Source organism: Mus caroli, chromosome X, assembly GCF_900094665.2.
Source record: "Mus caroli chromosome X, CAROLI_EIJ_v1.1, whole genome shotgun sequence".
NCBI lineage: Eukaryota > Metazoa > Chordata > Mammalia > Rodentia > Muridae > Mus > Mus caroli.
In genome coordinates, this window is record NC_034589.1 from 144,074,194 (window position 1) to 144,091,649 (window position 17,456).

At 39.9% G+C, this 17,456-nt stretch overlaps 1 protein-coding gene across 4 annotated transcripts in view; it reads right to left on the bottom strand.

Moving 5' to 3' along the window:
- Positions 1-8,365, bottom strand: part of Prdx4 (peroxiredoxin 4) — a 15,706-nt gene extending 7,341 nt beyond the window's left edge. The window contains exons 1-4 of one of the 4 annotated variants that reach the window (XM_021153089.2): positions 8,294-8,362; positions 7,925-8,128; positions 2,936-3,053; positions 444-560 (exon numbers count right to left, since the gene is read on the bottom strand). In XM_021153089.2, the coding sequence (XP_021008748.1) occupies positions 444-560; positions 2,936-3,053; positions 7,925-8,123 (434 nt within the window). In that variant the 5' untranslated portion in view covers positions 8,124-8,128; positions 8,294-8,362. Of the gene's footprint in view, positions 1-443; positions 561-2,935; positions 3,054-5,732; positions 6,096-7,924 lie in introns of those variants that run through there. The other 3 variants (XM_021153087.2, XM_021153090.2, XM_021153086.2) reach the window with 3 other exon arrangements.
- Positions 8,366-17,456: the final 9,091 nt, after the last annotated feature.

The window sequence follows — 17,456 nt, forward strand, 5'->3', positions numbered from 1 at the left end:
CTCACTCTGTAGACCAGGCTGGCCTCGAACTCAGAAATCCGCCTGCCTCTGCCTCCCGAGTGCTGGGATTAAAGGCGTGCGCCACCACGCCCGCCAATAATATATTTTTATCAGAACTAATTTTTGGGTTTTGTGTTTTAAGACGGGATCTCACTTTGTAGCCTGAACTAGCCTTGATCTCAGAGATCCTTCTGTTTGAGCCATACCAGTCTAAAATTAATTTTTAAAAAAATTACTGTTTTAAAAACTATAAAATCTAATGAATTTGAACTAACACACTGATGACTATATAACAGAAAATGGAATGTTTTACTTTTTCATCACATTAAGGACACCCAATATATAATTATACTTACTATAATATTACCATGTTCAGAGCTATCTAAACAAGACTAAGAAGCAAATCTATTCATTTTATCCCAGTTTTCAGACAAAACACTGACCAGGCCAAGTGGGTAAACTGAGAGTCAACAGAGCATGCTACCACTTCAGTATTTATAGATTTGAATTCTTCAATTCGATCCCCAAAAGCGATGATTTCAGTTGGACACACAAAGGTGCTAAAAATTTAGAAAAAGAAAACAAGTCAGTATTCTCAAAATGAGCATATACCTGAATGAACTTTCAAACACGTTTTTGTTTACTACAGGCACTCTGAGCATACAAAAACACACCTTAAGAACAACTGATAGATGAGTTTTCTCCGTGAAATTCTAAGGCTATTTAATTAAATATTCGAAAGAAATGTTGAGTTCTCTATTGCATTTCAACAGATTCTTCTGATAATTCTACTGATCAGGGAGTGGCCAATGTTCCCTTCTTCCTTGCAGCAGCACCCCCCTTTCACGAGCTTTTAATATTCTGTAGTTCAGATTTTTATAGATTTCAAGGGATCTAAACAATGTCTTCTATATCATCTTGCTACTTATTTTTCTTATTCCTATGGACTAGCCTCTACATTTATGTTACTGATAAGGCAATATTCTTTAGTCCTACCTCCTGGGTCTGGATAGGTACTCTTCCACATTGTATTCCAGCCTCACATAAAATACTGCCCAGCGTAATATATAAGTTTTTATCAGAATGGCAGGTTGAGGGGATATTACTCTGGGTAGTAGTTTTTGAAGTTTTATTATTATTTTATGTTTATGAGTGTTTTGCCTGCATGTATGTCTGTGTAACATGTGTGAGCTTGATGTTTGTGGAAGCAGAGTTTCAGTCACCTGAAACTGGAGTTACAGAGGGTTGTGAAAGGCTATGTGGATGTTGGGAATTAAACCTTGGTCTTCTGAAAGTACAGTCAGTGCTCGTAACCACTGAGCCATCTCTCGCACTCCTGAGTAGTATTGTTTTTCAAACTACAGTTAAACTAATTTAGTGAGCTGCAACCAGTATTAAAATATAAACTATAATAATACATCATACATAGGGTAGTTATTTATTAGATATAAGTGTGCATATATGTGTGTGTGTGTGTGTGTATGTATATGCATGTTTATGTTCAGTAGTGTTATTCAATCTTAACTTGAAGTTAGATTTAGATCTCAAATTTTCAGAAAGGAACCATTGGGAAAGTCAAATTGGAAAGTGGTTATTTTACCACTTTATATGGAAGCTTTTCAGTATTTTAACATCAAGCATGGTTGTGCTTGTGCACAGACTGAATGTTACTCTGTGTATTATGTGACATGAAATATGTGATTCTTAATTTATGGGTTATGGCTCCAAACTGTGAAAAACACAGTTTTAAAGGACAAGTTCCCACTTGAGCCCAATAATGGATTTAAAAATAACTCAGTTGTTCAAGCACAGCACTGTGATGTAAAAACCAACAGTTCTAACTATCTTTGGTAACCTGGACTATGTTACACACTTTAGTATTTTCTAAAAGGGCTAATGATTAGATTCTGCCCCCTTTTTTATTATCTCAAAATGTCTACTTCTGGTTTCCACTAGAAATTAACTTATTCATTTAGTTAATGGAGCCAGAGTGTAAGCTGATTCGAAAGGTAACTTGCTTTGGCTTTAATGTCTTAATTTTTATTAGAATTCTTTCCACTTGGCTTTGTACAAGAGGGTTGGGAAACTTTGTTCTACTGGCCAAAGCCTGTCCTTATTTGGTGAAATTTCTCTGCTGCAAACCAACAATCGTGCATGTATATTTTATCTATAGCTCCAAGCACAGAATGGGGAAGATGGACAGCTGCACAGAAATAACAGGCTTAAAATTACTTACTGTTCTTTGTCCTATAGGGAAAATCTTAAGTCTTGGCTTACAGTGTACAGAATGAATTTAATTCTCACCCCCAGAGTTCTAGATTCTTACTGGACAAAGGTACGGTGTCAAAGTTAGAGGGATCTTTTAGTTACTTTATATAACTCCCTAAAAATTCAAATAGGAAAGAATATAAGAGGTTGAGATAACTATTTCTTTTGAGGGGGAAGTTCTTTTTACTCTTGTCAAGAATTTCATTCTTGTCAGAATTATATTTTTCAAAATAAACTCCTCAATGTGAATAAAGCTATAAGGCAATTTACAGTGAGTTGACTTTATGATTGTCCAAATATTGCTCTCAGAACTGAACCCCACAATCAAAAAGTATTTTATATATATTACATGTAATATATATAATATTAATATATCAAATATATTAATATTAAAATGCTCAAGTCTCAGGAAAGCAACATAGAAAATAAAAATAGCAAGGTCTTTAAAGTAAATAGAATTATGTATTAACTCTTACATTAACTACTTGCTAAAATATTACTAGTTTATTTTCTTGTCTCTGTGAGTCAAATATGTAGCAGATATTATCTTCCTTCTCTCAGCTTGCCTTATTAAGAACCATCATCTGAAAAAACTCATTTGTGGCTCTTGGATAACAAATGACAAAGACTGGCACTTTATTAGTAGCTACTTGTGCGTATTACTTACAAATCCAGTGGGTAGAAGAAAAAAACCAAGTATTTCCCACGATAGTCAGTCAGTTTGAGCTCCTTGAATTCTCCGTTTATCACAGCGGTTCCTTCCCAATAAGGTGCTGGCTTGGAGACTAAGAAAGAAAAACAAGGGTCTATAACACTGAGAAAGTTGTTGGAATGGCTAAGGACTGTTTTAGAAAAACACTAAAAATTGGGGCTTCTAAATCTTTGAACTTCATTGGAAGTCTGGAAGATCACAGACTTCTGAGAACTTAGAACAATAACTTATTGTCAGAGAATAAATAAGATACAAAGAATTACAAAGGAAACCAATTACACTGAAATGTAAGTATAAATATTTTAAAAGTTAGTGGTGGGGTAATAGTGTGTGTTTAGTCACAGCACCATCAAGGTGCAAGATGTGGGAGTGATCTTATAAGTCTGTAAGATATCACTGTCAGGATTCCTGCAATAGCTATTACACAGCACGAAAAAAGTCTCTGCAATGCCAGGGGCAACAGGTACAATCAAGTACTTCTGGAGTGAGTGTGAGTTATTGCACATATCTGTAATATGAGGAAAGAGTGAAAATACTTTTTATATAGAATTTTTTATGGTTACTGTATTAATAAACATTAAACAGAATAAAATGTGAAATATGTCTCTGCCCATCCCACAAAGTCTTAAATCTTATCCCTGCACTAAACCCTACTGGATATTTCACTTTAGCTCCTCCAAATTATCCCAGAGCATGGGACAGTTTCCCTAGAAGGCTGTGAAAAAGGAGACATCGCCCCAACCATGAACAGGTTTCAAGTGACCTGATGTAAATTCAATAGTGCTGCTGTCTTATCAGGGCATGCTGTAACTCTAGCCAGCACCGTTTGATAATTATGTCCACTCTTGCTATTGATACAGTCATATAACACTTCCAAAACCATTACATATGATGAGATCAATACTTGCTTCCAAGTTGGAATAAGGTTTCTAGAAATCAACGCTCATTCTTTTGTGTAAAAGCCAGCAATAAATCACACTACAGAGATAAACTGAGGACAAATTTTCCTGAAGTTAATCTATAACATGTGATTTCTTACCTTGACTCAAAACTACCTAAATAATCAAAATTTCTGAGTTGGAGGCCAGCCTGGTCTACAAAGTGAGTTTCAGGACAGCCAGGGCTATACAGAGAAACTTTGTCTCGAAAAAACAAAAAACAAAAAACAAACAAAGAACAAAAAACCACCACCACCAACAACAACAAAAAAAACCAACCCTGATTATAAGAATTGTGGTAAATACAGAGAAGTAAAGGAATACAATTTAAATGTTCTGTCTCTCAAACTACCACCATTTTTTCCCAAACACAAATCTGGATAAGGTTGCATTCTCATTTTTAACACTCATTGCATTGAGAAAAATGTATTATAATATTTTTCATTTTATTAAAATGATTCAAAAATAGCCTTAATTGTTCTACAATATCCCCTTTTATAAATACAAAAATCTCCTTTGGAATGTTTGTTTTTGTTCCTAACAGGAAGTGTATTTGAGTAAGCACATTTCAGAATATCTTCCTCATGCAAGTGTAGTCAATGAAACTTAGGAATATTTTTAAAGCAAATCTGTCTTCCAATTCCACAGTAGTTAACTTGTACTATGAAACTACAAATGTTTACGGAGGCAAATCAGCTTGGCTTTTTTCATTTATGGCTTGTGGTAGCAACATCCCATTATCTTTAGAGGTTCCTAACTGTGAAGTAGCCAGATGTGGTAGAGCGCATTTGGCATCCAGCACTCTGCAAGCTGAAGGAGGAGGACTATAGAATTTGAAGCCATTTTGTCAGATCTGTCCAGTCTCCATGTTCAAAAAATTGACCCCAAAATGTTGAGTATAACTATTGTTTCACTGAATACTAGCACAGAATGTGCCACAACCACCGAAACTCAAACACACACTCACAGAATGTCAAATAATCCCTAGGAAAAGTGGGTTAGGGAAAGGCAAAAATATACATGGTCTGTGTCTGTGCACCCTGATCACTTTTTTGGCAATCTTAGTATCCAGATGCAGCAGGCCTCAATTTTCTCACTATCTTCTTAGTCTGACGTGTCTTTTCTGAGAGTGGCCACTAGCTTCAAACACTGGACAGAAAGACAAATAATGCAAAGCCCAATTGGCAGTACACAAGATTTACCACCAATCCAACTGTGCCTCTTCCACCTCTTCCCCAGTTTCCCTCCAAAATACTCCATAAGAAAGACTTGTTTTTTTTTTTAAATAAACATCAATATCTATTAACTCTACAAAGTTTGGGGAGATGACTTTCAATAAAAATCTTTATAAGCTAAGAGAAAAAAAAAGTTTGACCTCCTGACCATTTTGTTTAACCACTTTTCTGTTTAACCAAACTTTCTGTGAATCATTATTCAACTTATCAATGTACTTTCTTCCCTGGAAAAAAGAGATTAGGACGGCTGCAGGCACTTTCGGATATGTAAGGAAGTATTTTAGTTTGCACAACATCCTCCACGACTGTAAGCCCGGGTCTAGAAACACCCCCATCTGCGGCTTTGGGGGTAACCGCTACCTCTCCCGAAATCTGTTCAGAGAAACCCATTTCTTTCTTCACACCAGGAACCCACCTCCAACCTCACACCCACAAAGGCATGGGGTGGACCGAGAACTCCCAAGCAGCCTTGGGGGGTGCGGCCCAACTCCAGCCCCACCCTTTTGTAGCATCCACAATTAGGGTCTAAGAGTCCTCGAGTTCTACCTCCTCCACCCAACCTCGCAGGGCACCACCTACTCTTGGCTTTGCTTAGATGCAGGGAGTGATCCGCGACTGAAACCCGGGACGCCTCCCCGGGGTACACTTGTCCACCAGCGTAGAAGTGGCACTCATTTTCGCGGGTCCGGAACCGATCATCACTCTCCAAGCCTTGCAGAGATTCGGTCCGCAACAGGAACAGCAGCAGCGGCGGCAGGAGCAACACCAGCTTTCGGGTCCAGCGACGGGACGCCGTGGTCCCGTCCAGCAGCTTGGACCGCGCCTCCATGACCAAGCAAGCGCGAAAACACGTCCCTCTGCTAAAGCACAGAGTCCCCCGCCGCCAGGCAGCCAGCTAAAACCGCGCGCTGGAGACCGCGCGACCAAGGGCGCGGCCTCGCGAGACTTGCTCCGCCCCACTCCGCCCCTCCGCCACGTGGGCGCAAGCTCCGCCCCCCCATGAGCTTCTGCGCCTGCGTCATACGGAGAGACAAGCAGAAGTGTTTTCCCAACTTAAAAGCAGTTTGCAGGGGTGGCTAGTGACTGATCTCCAGAGTACTGGCTGTCCCTGTCCTTGAAGGTGTACTTCCAAGTCCATCTCTGTAACAGAGCTTCCCTACCCCCTCACACCATCCCCTCACAAGTTCACACTAACCTATGTGCCTGTGAAGGGCTTAAAATGTAGACTTTTCGTGGTTATTTTGAGACAGGGTTTCTCTGTGTAGCCTTGGCTGCCCTGGAACTCGCTCTGTAGACCAGGCTGGCCTCAGAGATCTACTTATCCCTGCCTCCCTGAGTGCTGGGGATTAAAGGCGTGTGCTACCACAATTTATACTTCTAATTAAGGTCACTTTCATGCATCTCATTTTGTTTTTGACAGATCATACTTGTATACACTTACAGGGCACCATCTGATGAATATAACATGGAATGTAGTCACCAACTCATTTACCTTTTTATGGGGAAACACCCAAAACAGTTATTTTGAAATATACTGGTTGATTATATTTACCCTGTTGATTACTCGAGGTTTAGGAGGCTGGGGGCGGAGGGTGGGGGGTTAGGCCATGGACACTACAAAACTGCTGAAGTTAACAGACATGTATGTGTCCCCTGAACCTCCGGAGTGATTTGCCTGTACAGTGCCAGGACTCATCTTTTCAGCTCTTTTCAGTCCCAGAAAAACTTGAGAGCAAATAGCTAACCATTTATTTTCCTCCAACAGGCAAAAAAGAAGTTTGGGGGAATTAATTTTGCTTCAAAGATTTGCCTTTCCAGTCAAGATCTGTAAAGTTCATAGACACCCCTCCTAGCACAGCATAACTACCCTTTACCCATCTAGCCCTCATCCTCTGCTGCCTTGCCTCTCCTATCTATGATACACTAGGGCATGCCCAGCCGTCCTTGAGTTATTGCCCCAGTGCCTAGGGGCTCAGTCCCATTTTAGCTTGTCAGACTGAATTGTGACGTCACCTGTCTGCTCCCTCGGCCCTAGTGCTGCTTTCATGAACTCCAAACCATAACTGATTTACACCCTGTTCATCCTCTTTTGAAAATTACTATTTAAAAAAAATTTTTTTTGTCTATATGTCTGTTCATTGTTTGTGTGCCTGCTATTCATAAAAGCCAGGGGAGGACATTGAAAGATCGCCTGGAACAGAAGTTACAGACAATTGAGAGCTGCCATGAGGGTGCTGGAAATCAAACCTTTGTCCTCTGGAAGAGCGTCCAGTGCTCTTAACTTCTGAGTCATCTTTTGGGCTCCCTAATCCCATCTTTAATATAAAACCTCTGACTATGGACCGTTATTATGTCTGCTCTCCCTTCCTCTACACATTTGATCCATTAATCCCTTCAAACCATATTTTCCCGAAGCTTAATTGACATATACTTTATGACTATTAGTACAATATTCTTTTCCTTACAGCGATCTATTACTAAACTCCGTGACTTCCCTCTCTAGACATAGTCTTTTTCAGTTTGGTGAAAACTCAAGAGATAAAAGGGTCTAATCTGAAAAGTGGTATCTCCTGGCTAGCCTTTCTCTTCCAGTAGGAATTATAGGGTAAGCGGGCAGTTTGGTGACTTAAGTGTGTCCCAGGTATGTATGTTTTAAAACCAAATGCGGTGCCACACGTCAGGATGCAGCATAGCTCACTCAGTCTTAAAGCATATGTCCAGGATATTTCAGTTCCCAGAAGCCCCCTCTTCCCCTCGGAGAATATACTTACTCATTACAGTTTCCTGTAACTCTTCGCTTTCTGGAGGTCCGTAGATGATAGGCCTCTGACGAGGTAGCTCTCGTTCCCATTCTTCTCCTTCCCTAGCCTCCTGCTCAACATGGAACGGAAGTGGGACTCTGGGAGTTCGGATATGAGATCCAGAGACTCGACTGTGGCTCCTGCCACGTGAACGGCAACGGTGATCCATGGAGACTGTAAAATAGCCACTAACTTTAGTAAATTGGAGGCCCTGAGTTGTGGCTCTAAGTTTGGTATTAGTTTAAAAAGCTGGGAAAGAGTAATATATATGTATATCCCTACACCTCTTTTATCTTAGGCTGAGTTGAGATGTCCCAGTTGGTACCAGGGACCACTCACCAGCCCACTGGGGAGAGTGACCAGGCTGGTCACCTCCCTGGCACCTACTCTCTCTCTGTCCTTCAGTTGATCTGAAATCTTTTGGTGGCTGGCATTATGAGTGCTGCCTGCTCTGAGGCCTTCAGCCAATGACTTGAGCAGTCATTATGCTGTCATAGGAGTACCCATCAGAAATATTGAAGTAGGGACCTGATCCTCAAGGCACCCACTGTACAGTTAGAGTTGGTTACCAATATTAAAAATGCAATACTATCAGACACAGAGGGAATGTTCTGAAATCTACACTATCACAGATATTAATCAGTGGTCACCTAAGTGTCTAGGCTTGTTCAAATTTTGGTTTTTGGCTTCTAATGGGGGCCCTACATAGTCCAGACGTTGTGGGGAAAGTGCATACCCTTGTATGATTGCCAAAGTTTCAATATATCCTTGTGGACTCCCTATCTGATATTGCCATGGGTATACTGGCAGGGTCCACTATGGATCTCACAGTGAAGGCCCCAATCCTATTCACTTTCTACCCTCTGACTGGTAACTTAAAAAGCCCTCAGTCACTACACCAGGCTGTTTACATGGTCTACACCTGTGTTGGACTCCTTTCAATTCTCTGGGTGACCTACATAACTACTTCTCCAAATGTTCAATGTTTGTGCCTGAAAAACACTGATCTGGTTTTGTTGCTATAATTGTTGTTTGCTGGTGGTTCAGGCTATATCTGAAGCTGCCATTTTATTGTTTGTTCTATTGTTCCTTATTTTTAGGAGCCCCATCCTCAGCCTCTAGATTTTACTAGTCTGATACCAGTTCTTGTAATCTTTGGCTTAAAGAAGACAGAGACCAAGCTTTCTGACTCTTTTTGTCATTTTTGTAGAGGTGATGTGTGAATAAAAATTAGGACATGATGACTCCAAGGCTTAGCTGAGGTTAAGGTTTTTATTGTAGATATGAGAAGAGAACAGCCAGAAGCATCTGGAGGAGTCCAGTATGAACCAGGCCATAAGATGAGAGAGATGGGGGAAGGGCAAGAGACAGGTAAGAGAAGCAACCAGGAGAGAACTGAGACCCAAGAGAAGAACCAGGAGGCCAAGAAAGCACATGGCCAAATGGCTGGGTTAGATAGAAATCAAGAACTGGGTGCAGGGAAGCAAAGCTTCAAGTCTGGAGACAATTAGGATAGGGAGCAGGTGAGAAGTGCTGAGGGGGCCAGGACTCTGTAACTGGTACTGAAAGAGCCTGGTGGCAAGCGTCTGCTTTGATATGTTAAAAGGAACCTCCTTTAGCTATTTGTCCCTGGTTTCTAGGGACCTAATCATGGGGACTTTGTTGCTCTCTCTAGTAGGCATTTACCAAGTTGTGAGGATGTTCAAACAGTTTTTTTTGAAAGATTCATGAACCTGAATGGACCATTTAGTAAGGAGCTGAGGTCTCTCCTAAAGGACCACTATCACCTTGTGAAGCAGATACAGTTATGTGTCATTCTGGTGACTGCAGCCTTGTTTAACATCTTCACGGCAGCTACATGAAACACTTCAGGCAAGAATCTCTGCAGTTTACTTGTTTCTGAATTTATGACCCATATAAACTGTGAGTGTAATGAATATTTATTACTGTTTTAGACAAAAAGTGCAAAGCCTCAATATAGTTCCTGCATTGCTATTCTTCTTATTCATGTTAGACAATGTCAGAGTCAGCTTAAACATTTAAGGGCCATGGGGTTGTCTCCATGGGTAAGAGTGCAAACCCAATATCCTGTATCACAGTTTGCTTTCTATTTCTGTGTTTAAACACCATGAATAGAAGCAATCTGGAGAAAAACAGTTTGTCCTACACTTTCTGATAATAGTCCACCATAAAAAGAAAGTAGGAGGCAAGGAACTGAAGTAGAGACCACGAAAGAACACTACTTACTGGCTTCCTCCCCATAGCTTGCTCACCCTGATTACAGCTCAGGACCAAATGTTGGCAGGTGGCATTCCCCACATTGGTCTTGGCTCTCTCACATCAATCAATTTTTTGGTCTTTTTTTAAATTTATTTTTTACACTCCATATTCCATTCTCCGTCCCTCCATCTACCTTTTGACTGCTCCCCATCTCACACCTCCTCCCATCTTCATGTGGATGCCTCCACCCTTCACACCATCTGACCTCTAAACTCCCTGGGGCCTCCAATCTCTTGAGGGTTAGGTGCATCATCTCTGATTGAACACAGACTGGGAAGTCCTCTACTGTATCACAATCATTAATTAAGAAAATGTTCAACAGAGTTGGCTACAGGTCATCTGATGGAGGCACACTTTTTTTTTTCAGTTGAGGTTTCAGTTTCCTGTTCCCAGATTACTATAGCTTGTGTCACGTTGACAGAATCCTAACCAGCACATCCAAGAATATACATTAAAAAATCAGATTACAGTGACTCCAACAGTGAGATGGGAGGGCAAGTACCCCAAAGTGAAGCACACAGTAGAGACAAGAGTTATCCTGTCTCAACAAGATGGACAATGAAGAATTGATTCCTACAAAGTTATGCTCTGATCTCCACATGAATATGAACTTGTACACACACACACACACACAAGTTTAATTTTAGAGTTCAAAAGAGTGAGGTTGGCCTAGGGTCAGCAGCAAAGGCTGGCAGAGCTGAAAACCACAGCTGTTTGTGTTACCCCACTGTCACATTGAAAGCAGCCCCTTAGCTCAATATGGGCAAATTTTGCGGTCTGCCTTTTGTCTGGGCGGACAATGCTTGTTATGGGGAAAGGATATGAGAAAAGTCAATTTCAAATATGATTTCACCTTAATTTGTATTTCTTAAAGTAACTGAGAGTACATAGGAACTAGAATGTGCTCTGAAGTGTCTCTCATGAGCCAGAGAACAAGAATTTTAAAAATGCTTTTAAAAAGTTAAAAAATTTAAAAACTCAAGAATCCCCAAGGTCTTCTGTATATGTATAAAGGCACTGATGTTATGGGTCCTGAAAGACCCATATATTCACAAATATTTTTCACACACTTCTTGTACTGCCTGCCTAACACTGTCATTGCCCCACTTATTTTCGATTGATGCATCATCATTTTGTAGAAAAAAATGCACAGAAGTATAATTTTTAAAACAGACTCTAGGTCACTTATTTAATTTCAGAAATTCTTTGTAAGAATCTGCTATATGCTAGACACTGTCACTGGGAAGCAAAAAAAAAAAAGAAAAAAAAGAAAAGAAAAGAAAAAAAAGAAAGGAAGGAAGGAAGAAAGAAAGAAAGAAAGAAAGAAAGAAAGAAAGAAAGAAAGAAAGAAAGAAAGAAAGAAATGGACATAGCCCAGCCATGTTTAAGCTGCTCAGTGGTACTCACAAAGGTGGAACCAGTGATCCATAAATGTTTCAATATAAACCAATATGCAAAATGATGGGAAATTCAAGTTTCTGAGTACCCACAACATAGCAACATAGCATGGGGAAGCTGTGCTGGGGCGACCCAGAGGTTGATAGGCTACCAGGGAAATCATTCCATTGGAAATGATGCTTGGGATCCCTGAAAATGAGATAGGTATAACTAGGTGAAGGCATACACTGAGTAGAGTAGGGTGATTTAAGAAAGATGAGTATCATTCTTCGGGTCTAAGCCAGTGCCCTGAGCAGACCTTGGGCGCTGGCTCCATACCCAGTCCCGCAACACCCAGAGGAAGCTCGACTCTCAGGTGCTCTAACATGCCCAGGATCACAGGATCTCGGGAGCTCTAGCACACCCAGGATCTCAGGATCCCAGGATCCCAGAATCACAGGATCACAGAGACAGCTGGACTCTTAGTTCTGACATAACCAGGATCACAGGAGGGACAGGCTTTAGTCAGAGACAGTGAGGGCAGGTAGCACTAGGGATAAGATGTCGAGAGGCCAGTGCAAGAACACAAGCAACAGGAACCAAGGCTATTTGGCATCATCAGAACTCAGTTCTCCCACCACAGCAAGTCCTGGTTACCCCATCACATCAGAAAAGCAAGATTCGGATTTAAAAAAAAAAAAAAAAAGAGAAATGAGTATTCCAGATGTCTAGACAACATGGTAGAAGCCTTAACACTGACAAAGAAACCAATCTTTGGCATCTGCTTGAAATTCAAGGAGTGGATAATATGAATTACTCTCTTGATTTAGGAAGAAGGCATTAAGAACGTAAGCCTTGGAAAGGGTATTGAGCTTAGGAGTCAGTGGAACCTGATTTGGAGTTTAGATATTCAGCATACAAATTCCTTGCTGGATTTTGTTTCTTTTGTAAAATGTGAATGCTTTATGGTTAACAGTTCCATACACTTATATAATGGAGTTTAGACATTTGTACCCTTCTATGCTGCTTCCTAACTTCTCTCTCTCCCACCAGAACACTTCTCACCAAGTCTCCTTCCTAATTTCAGGCTTTCTTTTTGTGGGTGGTTCACTAAGAACCAATTGCTAGAGTTTGGGTAGGAGGTTATTTACTGGAGTTAGGGCAATATATCTGTGGCTATCATACTGAAGAATGACATGCTGTTCCCTCACAATTACTACTTGCCAATAGTCCCTCTAGTAGGGATGTGGTTTCATGGACCTGAAGGCTTAATCATTTCTTGCATGTATTTTTCCTTTGTAGTATTTATCAATTCCTGAGATTATGTGAAAAATATGCATCAAGTAATAACTTGAAAATGTCTGTTTTGCTTATAATAGCATTTCCAGCAGTAACTATGCTGTGTCACATCCTTTGTTCTCAATCAATAATTATTGGGAATCTTAATAAGTAACTGACCACAAGATCTCACATAGGAGATCATTGTTAATACAGATATATGCATTATATGAAACCATACTTAAGAAAGATAAGGGTGGGGAAGGAGATGACAAGAGGACTTATAGAACCAAGTTCTTCCTAAGAAAGATTCATTGTATCACTGATGCTCATTGTATACACTGGAGAACCACTGTATTCCTCCTATGTACTGCTTGAGAAAATTGCTGAGAAGAAGAAAAAGGAGGAGAAGGAAGAGGTGGAAGGAGGAAGAGAAGTAGGAGATGGAGGAGGATGAGCAAGAGAAGGAGAAAGAAGATAATGAGGCAAAGAAAGAGCAGGGTTGGGGAGCACAGCTGGAGATACAGGAGAAAATCAAGAGAAAAAATGAAGAAATGAATGGCAGGGCAGAGTGCTAGATAGGAGTAGTAACTAGAGTTACAGATGTATATGAACCATGAAGTGGGTGTTGGGGATTGAACATGGGTCTTCTGGAAGAACAGCTAGTGCTCTTAATCAGGGAACCATCTCTCCAGTCTTGCCTCATCTTCCTAAGTACTGGAACCACAAGCAAGAGTTACCACTCTTTGTTTTTGTTTTTGGTTTTTGGTTTTTCGAGACAGGGTTTCTCTGTGTAGTAGCCCTGGCTGTCCTGGAGCTCACTTTGTAGACCAGGCTGGCCTCAAACTCAGAGATCCGCCTGCCTCTGCCTCCCAAGTGCTGGGATTAAAGGTGTGCACCACCACGCCCGGCTGAGTTACCACTCTTAATTCAGAATGTTTTCTTTCATGTGTATAATGTTTCTGACTCATCCTTTTTGTATAATAGAAAATGTTTCTTACTCTGAATATTTCTTTAATATTATATCTAATTATTCTCTTTAAATTCAGTATTATCATAATGTAAAAGAACTTAAGGGTGTTACTTTCAGAGAACCAGAAAAACTTCAGATTCATATTGTATTTTTACTTATGTATCATACATTAGGAAGCAAACTGGAAAACAACAAAAATATGGTAACTAAATCATTTTTTTTCTAGAACTAGACTGAAGCTGATATAATCTGCTTCTACTATCAAAGGCCTCAAATTCCTACCAATCATGAGATATAATTTTGTCCCATTCAGGTAGCACCATAAATGAGAAGGACTAGTTTGTGAGAAAGGCCCATTGGTTGACATTAGGTAATGTTATTGTTAATATTTAGCATTCAGATTTAGGAAGCCATTGTGTGGAGGAGGGGCTGGCTACTGAGATCATACCTCTGGCTGAGGGAAATTGGCAGTTGGTGGCTGTTGGAGGATGGAATCACTTTAGAATCACTTCTCTATGGGGGTGTGGCTTCTGATAGGTTGCTTATGCCACATTGCATGGCTCAGCACCTATGCACACATGAGCAGCACTGATTTGACTTGGTGTGTGACAAAAATTGAAGGCATGAAGTTGGAAGGGAGATGTGTTGAAAGTCAAGAGGAGTTGCAGGGAGAGATATGATCAAGATGAATAGTATACATATTTGTCATTTTCCAAGAATTATATTTTAAAAAAGAATAAAATAAAAATCAAAAAGAGTAAACACATAGTTTGTTACATGGTAGATTATTTCTAGAAAGCGTGTAATCAGATTGAGACTGAATCACACAGTTAAGGAAGGGACACAGAACTTTAAAAATGAGAATCTTGCAGAAGTATAAAATATGTTGTACTCTGCAACAAGTTTAATAATTATCAATTTAAATTCATTTGATCATATAGGATAATGTGTTTCTTAAAGAAAATTGAAGTCTACATCCTAAGTCAGGCTAAAGTTTCCTAAGGAGAGACTGTGTAGTTTTCCTCTTTCTAACATTCAAAAGGATCGTTCTATCAAGCCTACTTCCCAGCCATGTTTGATAGTTCCAGTTCAGTTTAGAATAGCATCTGGACCTCAGGCACTATACAACTCTGTTTTGTGAGTTGAAAGGTTGAGGATAGATAAGGGTGGAAATTCTTCATAGATAAGTCTACTCCACACATAACCCAAGCAAACCCAGAGAAACCCAGGAAAGGTAGAATTGCTTAAAATTTCCAAGTGTATTAAATACAAGGCCCTCAGGTTCAAAGTTTAGAGAGGCTAAATGCTGCTGCCAAGTACATGAAGTTTGCTTAAGATCCCAGGGTCTTACTATTACATACATGAAGAGACTTTTTAAATGTTTTCCCCCTAGTTAGCAAATCAAACCAGAAGTGAAGCATGGTAGAAAGTAGTGGGTCTCAACCTTCCTAATGCTCTGGCCCTTTAATATAGGGTAATGTTGTGGCAAACTCCAACCATAAAATTATATTTGTTGCTGCTTCATAACTGTACTTTTGCTACTGTTATAAATTGTGATGTAAATATCTGTGGTTTCTGATGGGCAGTCCCCTAAGGAGTCATGACCCACAGGTTGAGAATCACTGGTATAAAAGATGATAGAGAAAACTAGTATTTTGATTTCTTGTACTTCCTCTATTTTAAAACAGAGATAAAGATAATGTCACCAATTAAAGAAACCAGTGATATTAAGAGGAACTTTTGACAGAAGAACTGAATTTGAGTCTCGTTCTATACATGTCCAAGGCTGTAATTAGCTCTTGAAGCCTTTGGAAACTGGGAGTTAAATGTAGCAAGTGAGAATTAGTTTCACTTCCAGTGTTCATAAATCATCAACATGTTGAGGTTTCAATAAACATATGCCATTTCTTGAGGCTGAAGTGGTATAGAAAAAGAACTCCCCTCTAACTGATGACAACCAGGGTAGGTACATAAAAACAAAACAAAACAAAAAAACCTAATCAATGGCCTTATATTGTCACATCTCATATTCCATTTAAATATCAGATCTCTTAAGGAGAAGCAAGCTTGACACACTTAAAGGGACCTTTCAAGGCAGCAGGCTGCTGTTCCTGCAGCCTTCTTGGTAGAAAGTTAAAAGTTCATATTGGCCTTAAGATAAGTGAACCTGGCCTGATTCTATAGAAGCTTCAGACTCTTTGAACCACACTCCAAATCAATCTAGTTCTTCCTGAAGTCTGTGGTGTGTGTGTGTGTGTGTGTGTGTGTGTGTGTGTGTGTGTGTGTGTATGTATGTATGTGCGTGTGTGCCTATGAATGTCACAGCACATGTGTTGTGGTCAGAAGAAAACTAGCAGTGGGATCTCAATTTCTACTACGTGAGTTCCAGGGATTGAAGTTAGGTTTTCAGGCTTACATGAATCTTCCTTCTGGTCCAATTTCTTTTTCTTCAAATGAAAATGAATGGAGAAAAAAAGCAGACAAGTTCAATTCTAGTATCTAAAAGCACCCTTCTAGATTGCTGATGACTGAATTCAGGGCTTCGTGCATGCTAGGCTAATGTTCTACCACTGAGCCATGTCTCCTGCCTTTCTAAAAGCATGTGAAAGAAGTAATTTAAGTTATACACTGAGAATTTTTCCTTAGAGAACAGCTTAGAAAACACCAAACATGTCAAATATTCACCTATTCAGGGGCCTGGGGAAGGTAGATTGAATTTTAGAAATCTTAAAGGTTTGTTGTTGTTTTTAATTAAATTTGATTTTAGAAAAATTTACACAGGTATACAGTGCATATTGACCATTCTCACCTCTCACCCTCTCCCATCTCTCTACCCTTCCTGTCTGTCCCATTCTTCCCCACAAGTCTCTCTAGAGTGCTCATGTCTGCTAGTTTTGTCTTGTGATGCATTGTGACTAACCAGGGCTGTCTGTGCTTCTATGGGTTCAAACTATCCATTGAAGCCTGGCTGTATCCATTCTAGAGGATGGCATTTCACAAACTTTCACCTTGTTGTCCAGCTTTTTATACACTTTCTGCTCCAACTTTTCCAATGTTCCCCGAGACTAAGAGGAGGCAGTGAATTTGGTATGTAGCCAAGAATGACCTTGAACTTCTGATCCGCTTACCTCCATCTCCAGCGGACTAGTACTACAGGAATGGACTGCCTGGTTTACGCTATGCTGGGGATGGAACTCAAGAGTTTCCCTTGAATCCTAGGTAAGTGTTTTACCAACCAAGTTACAACCATAACCCCCCGATACTTCAGTTTTTTTTTAAAATAGGTGAATGATATTCTAAGTTTATTTTCAACATCTACCAGCTGATAAACAGTTGAATTGTTTCAGAATCTTATGAATAATATTTTATATGTACTCAAGAATAATTATATGAACTTAGGTTTCAGTTCTCTGGCACATTACCTATTCTTGAATTCCCAGACTTTTTTTTTTTTTTTCTTTTAAGATTTATTTATTTATTATATGTTAGTACACTGCAGCTGTCTTCAGACACACCAGAAGAGGGCATCAGATCTCATTACAGATGGTTGTGAGCCACCATGTGGTTGCTGGGAATTGAACTCAGGACCTCTGG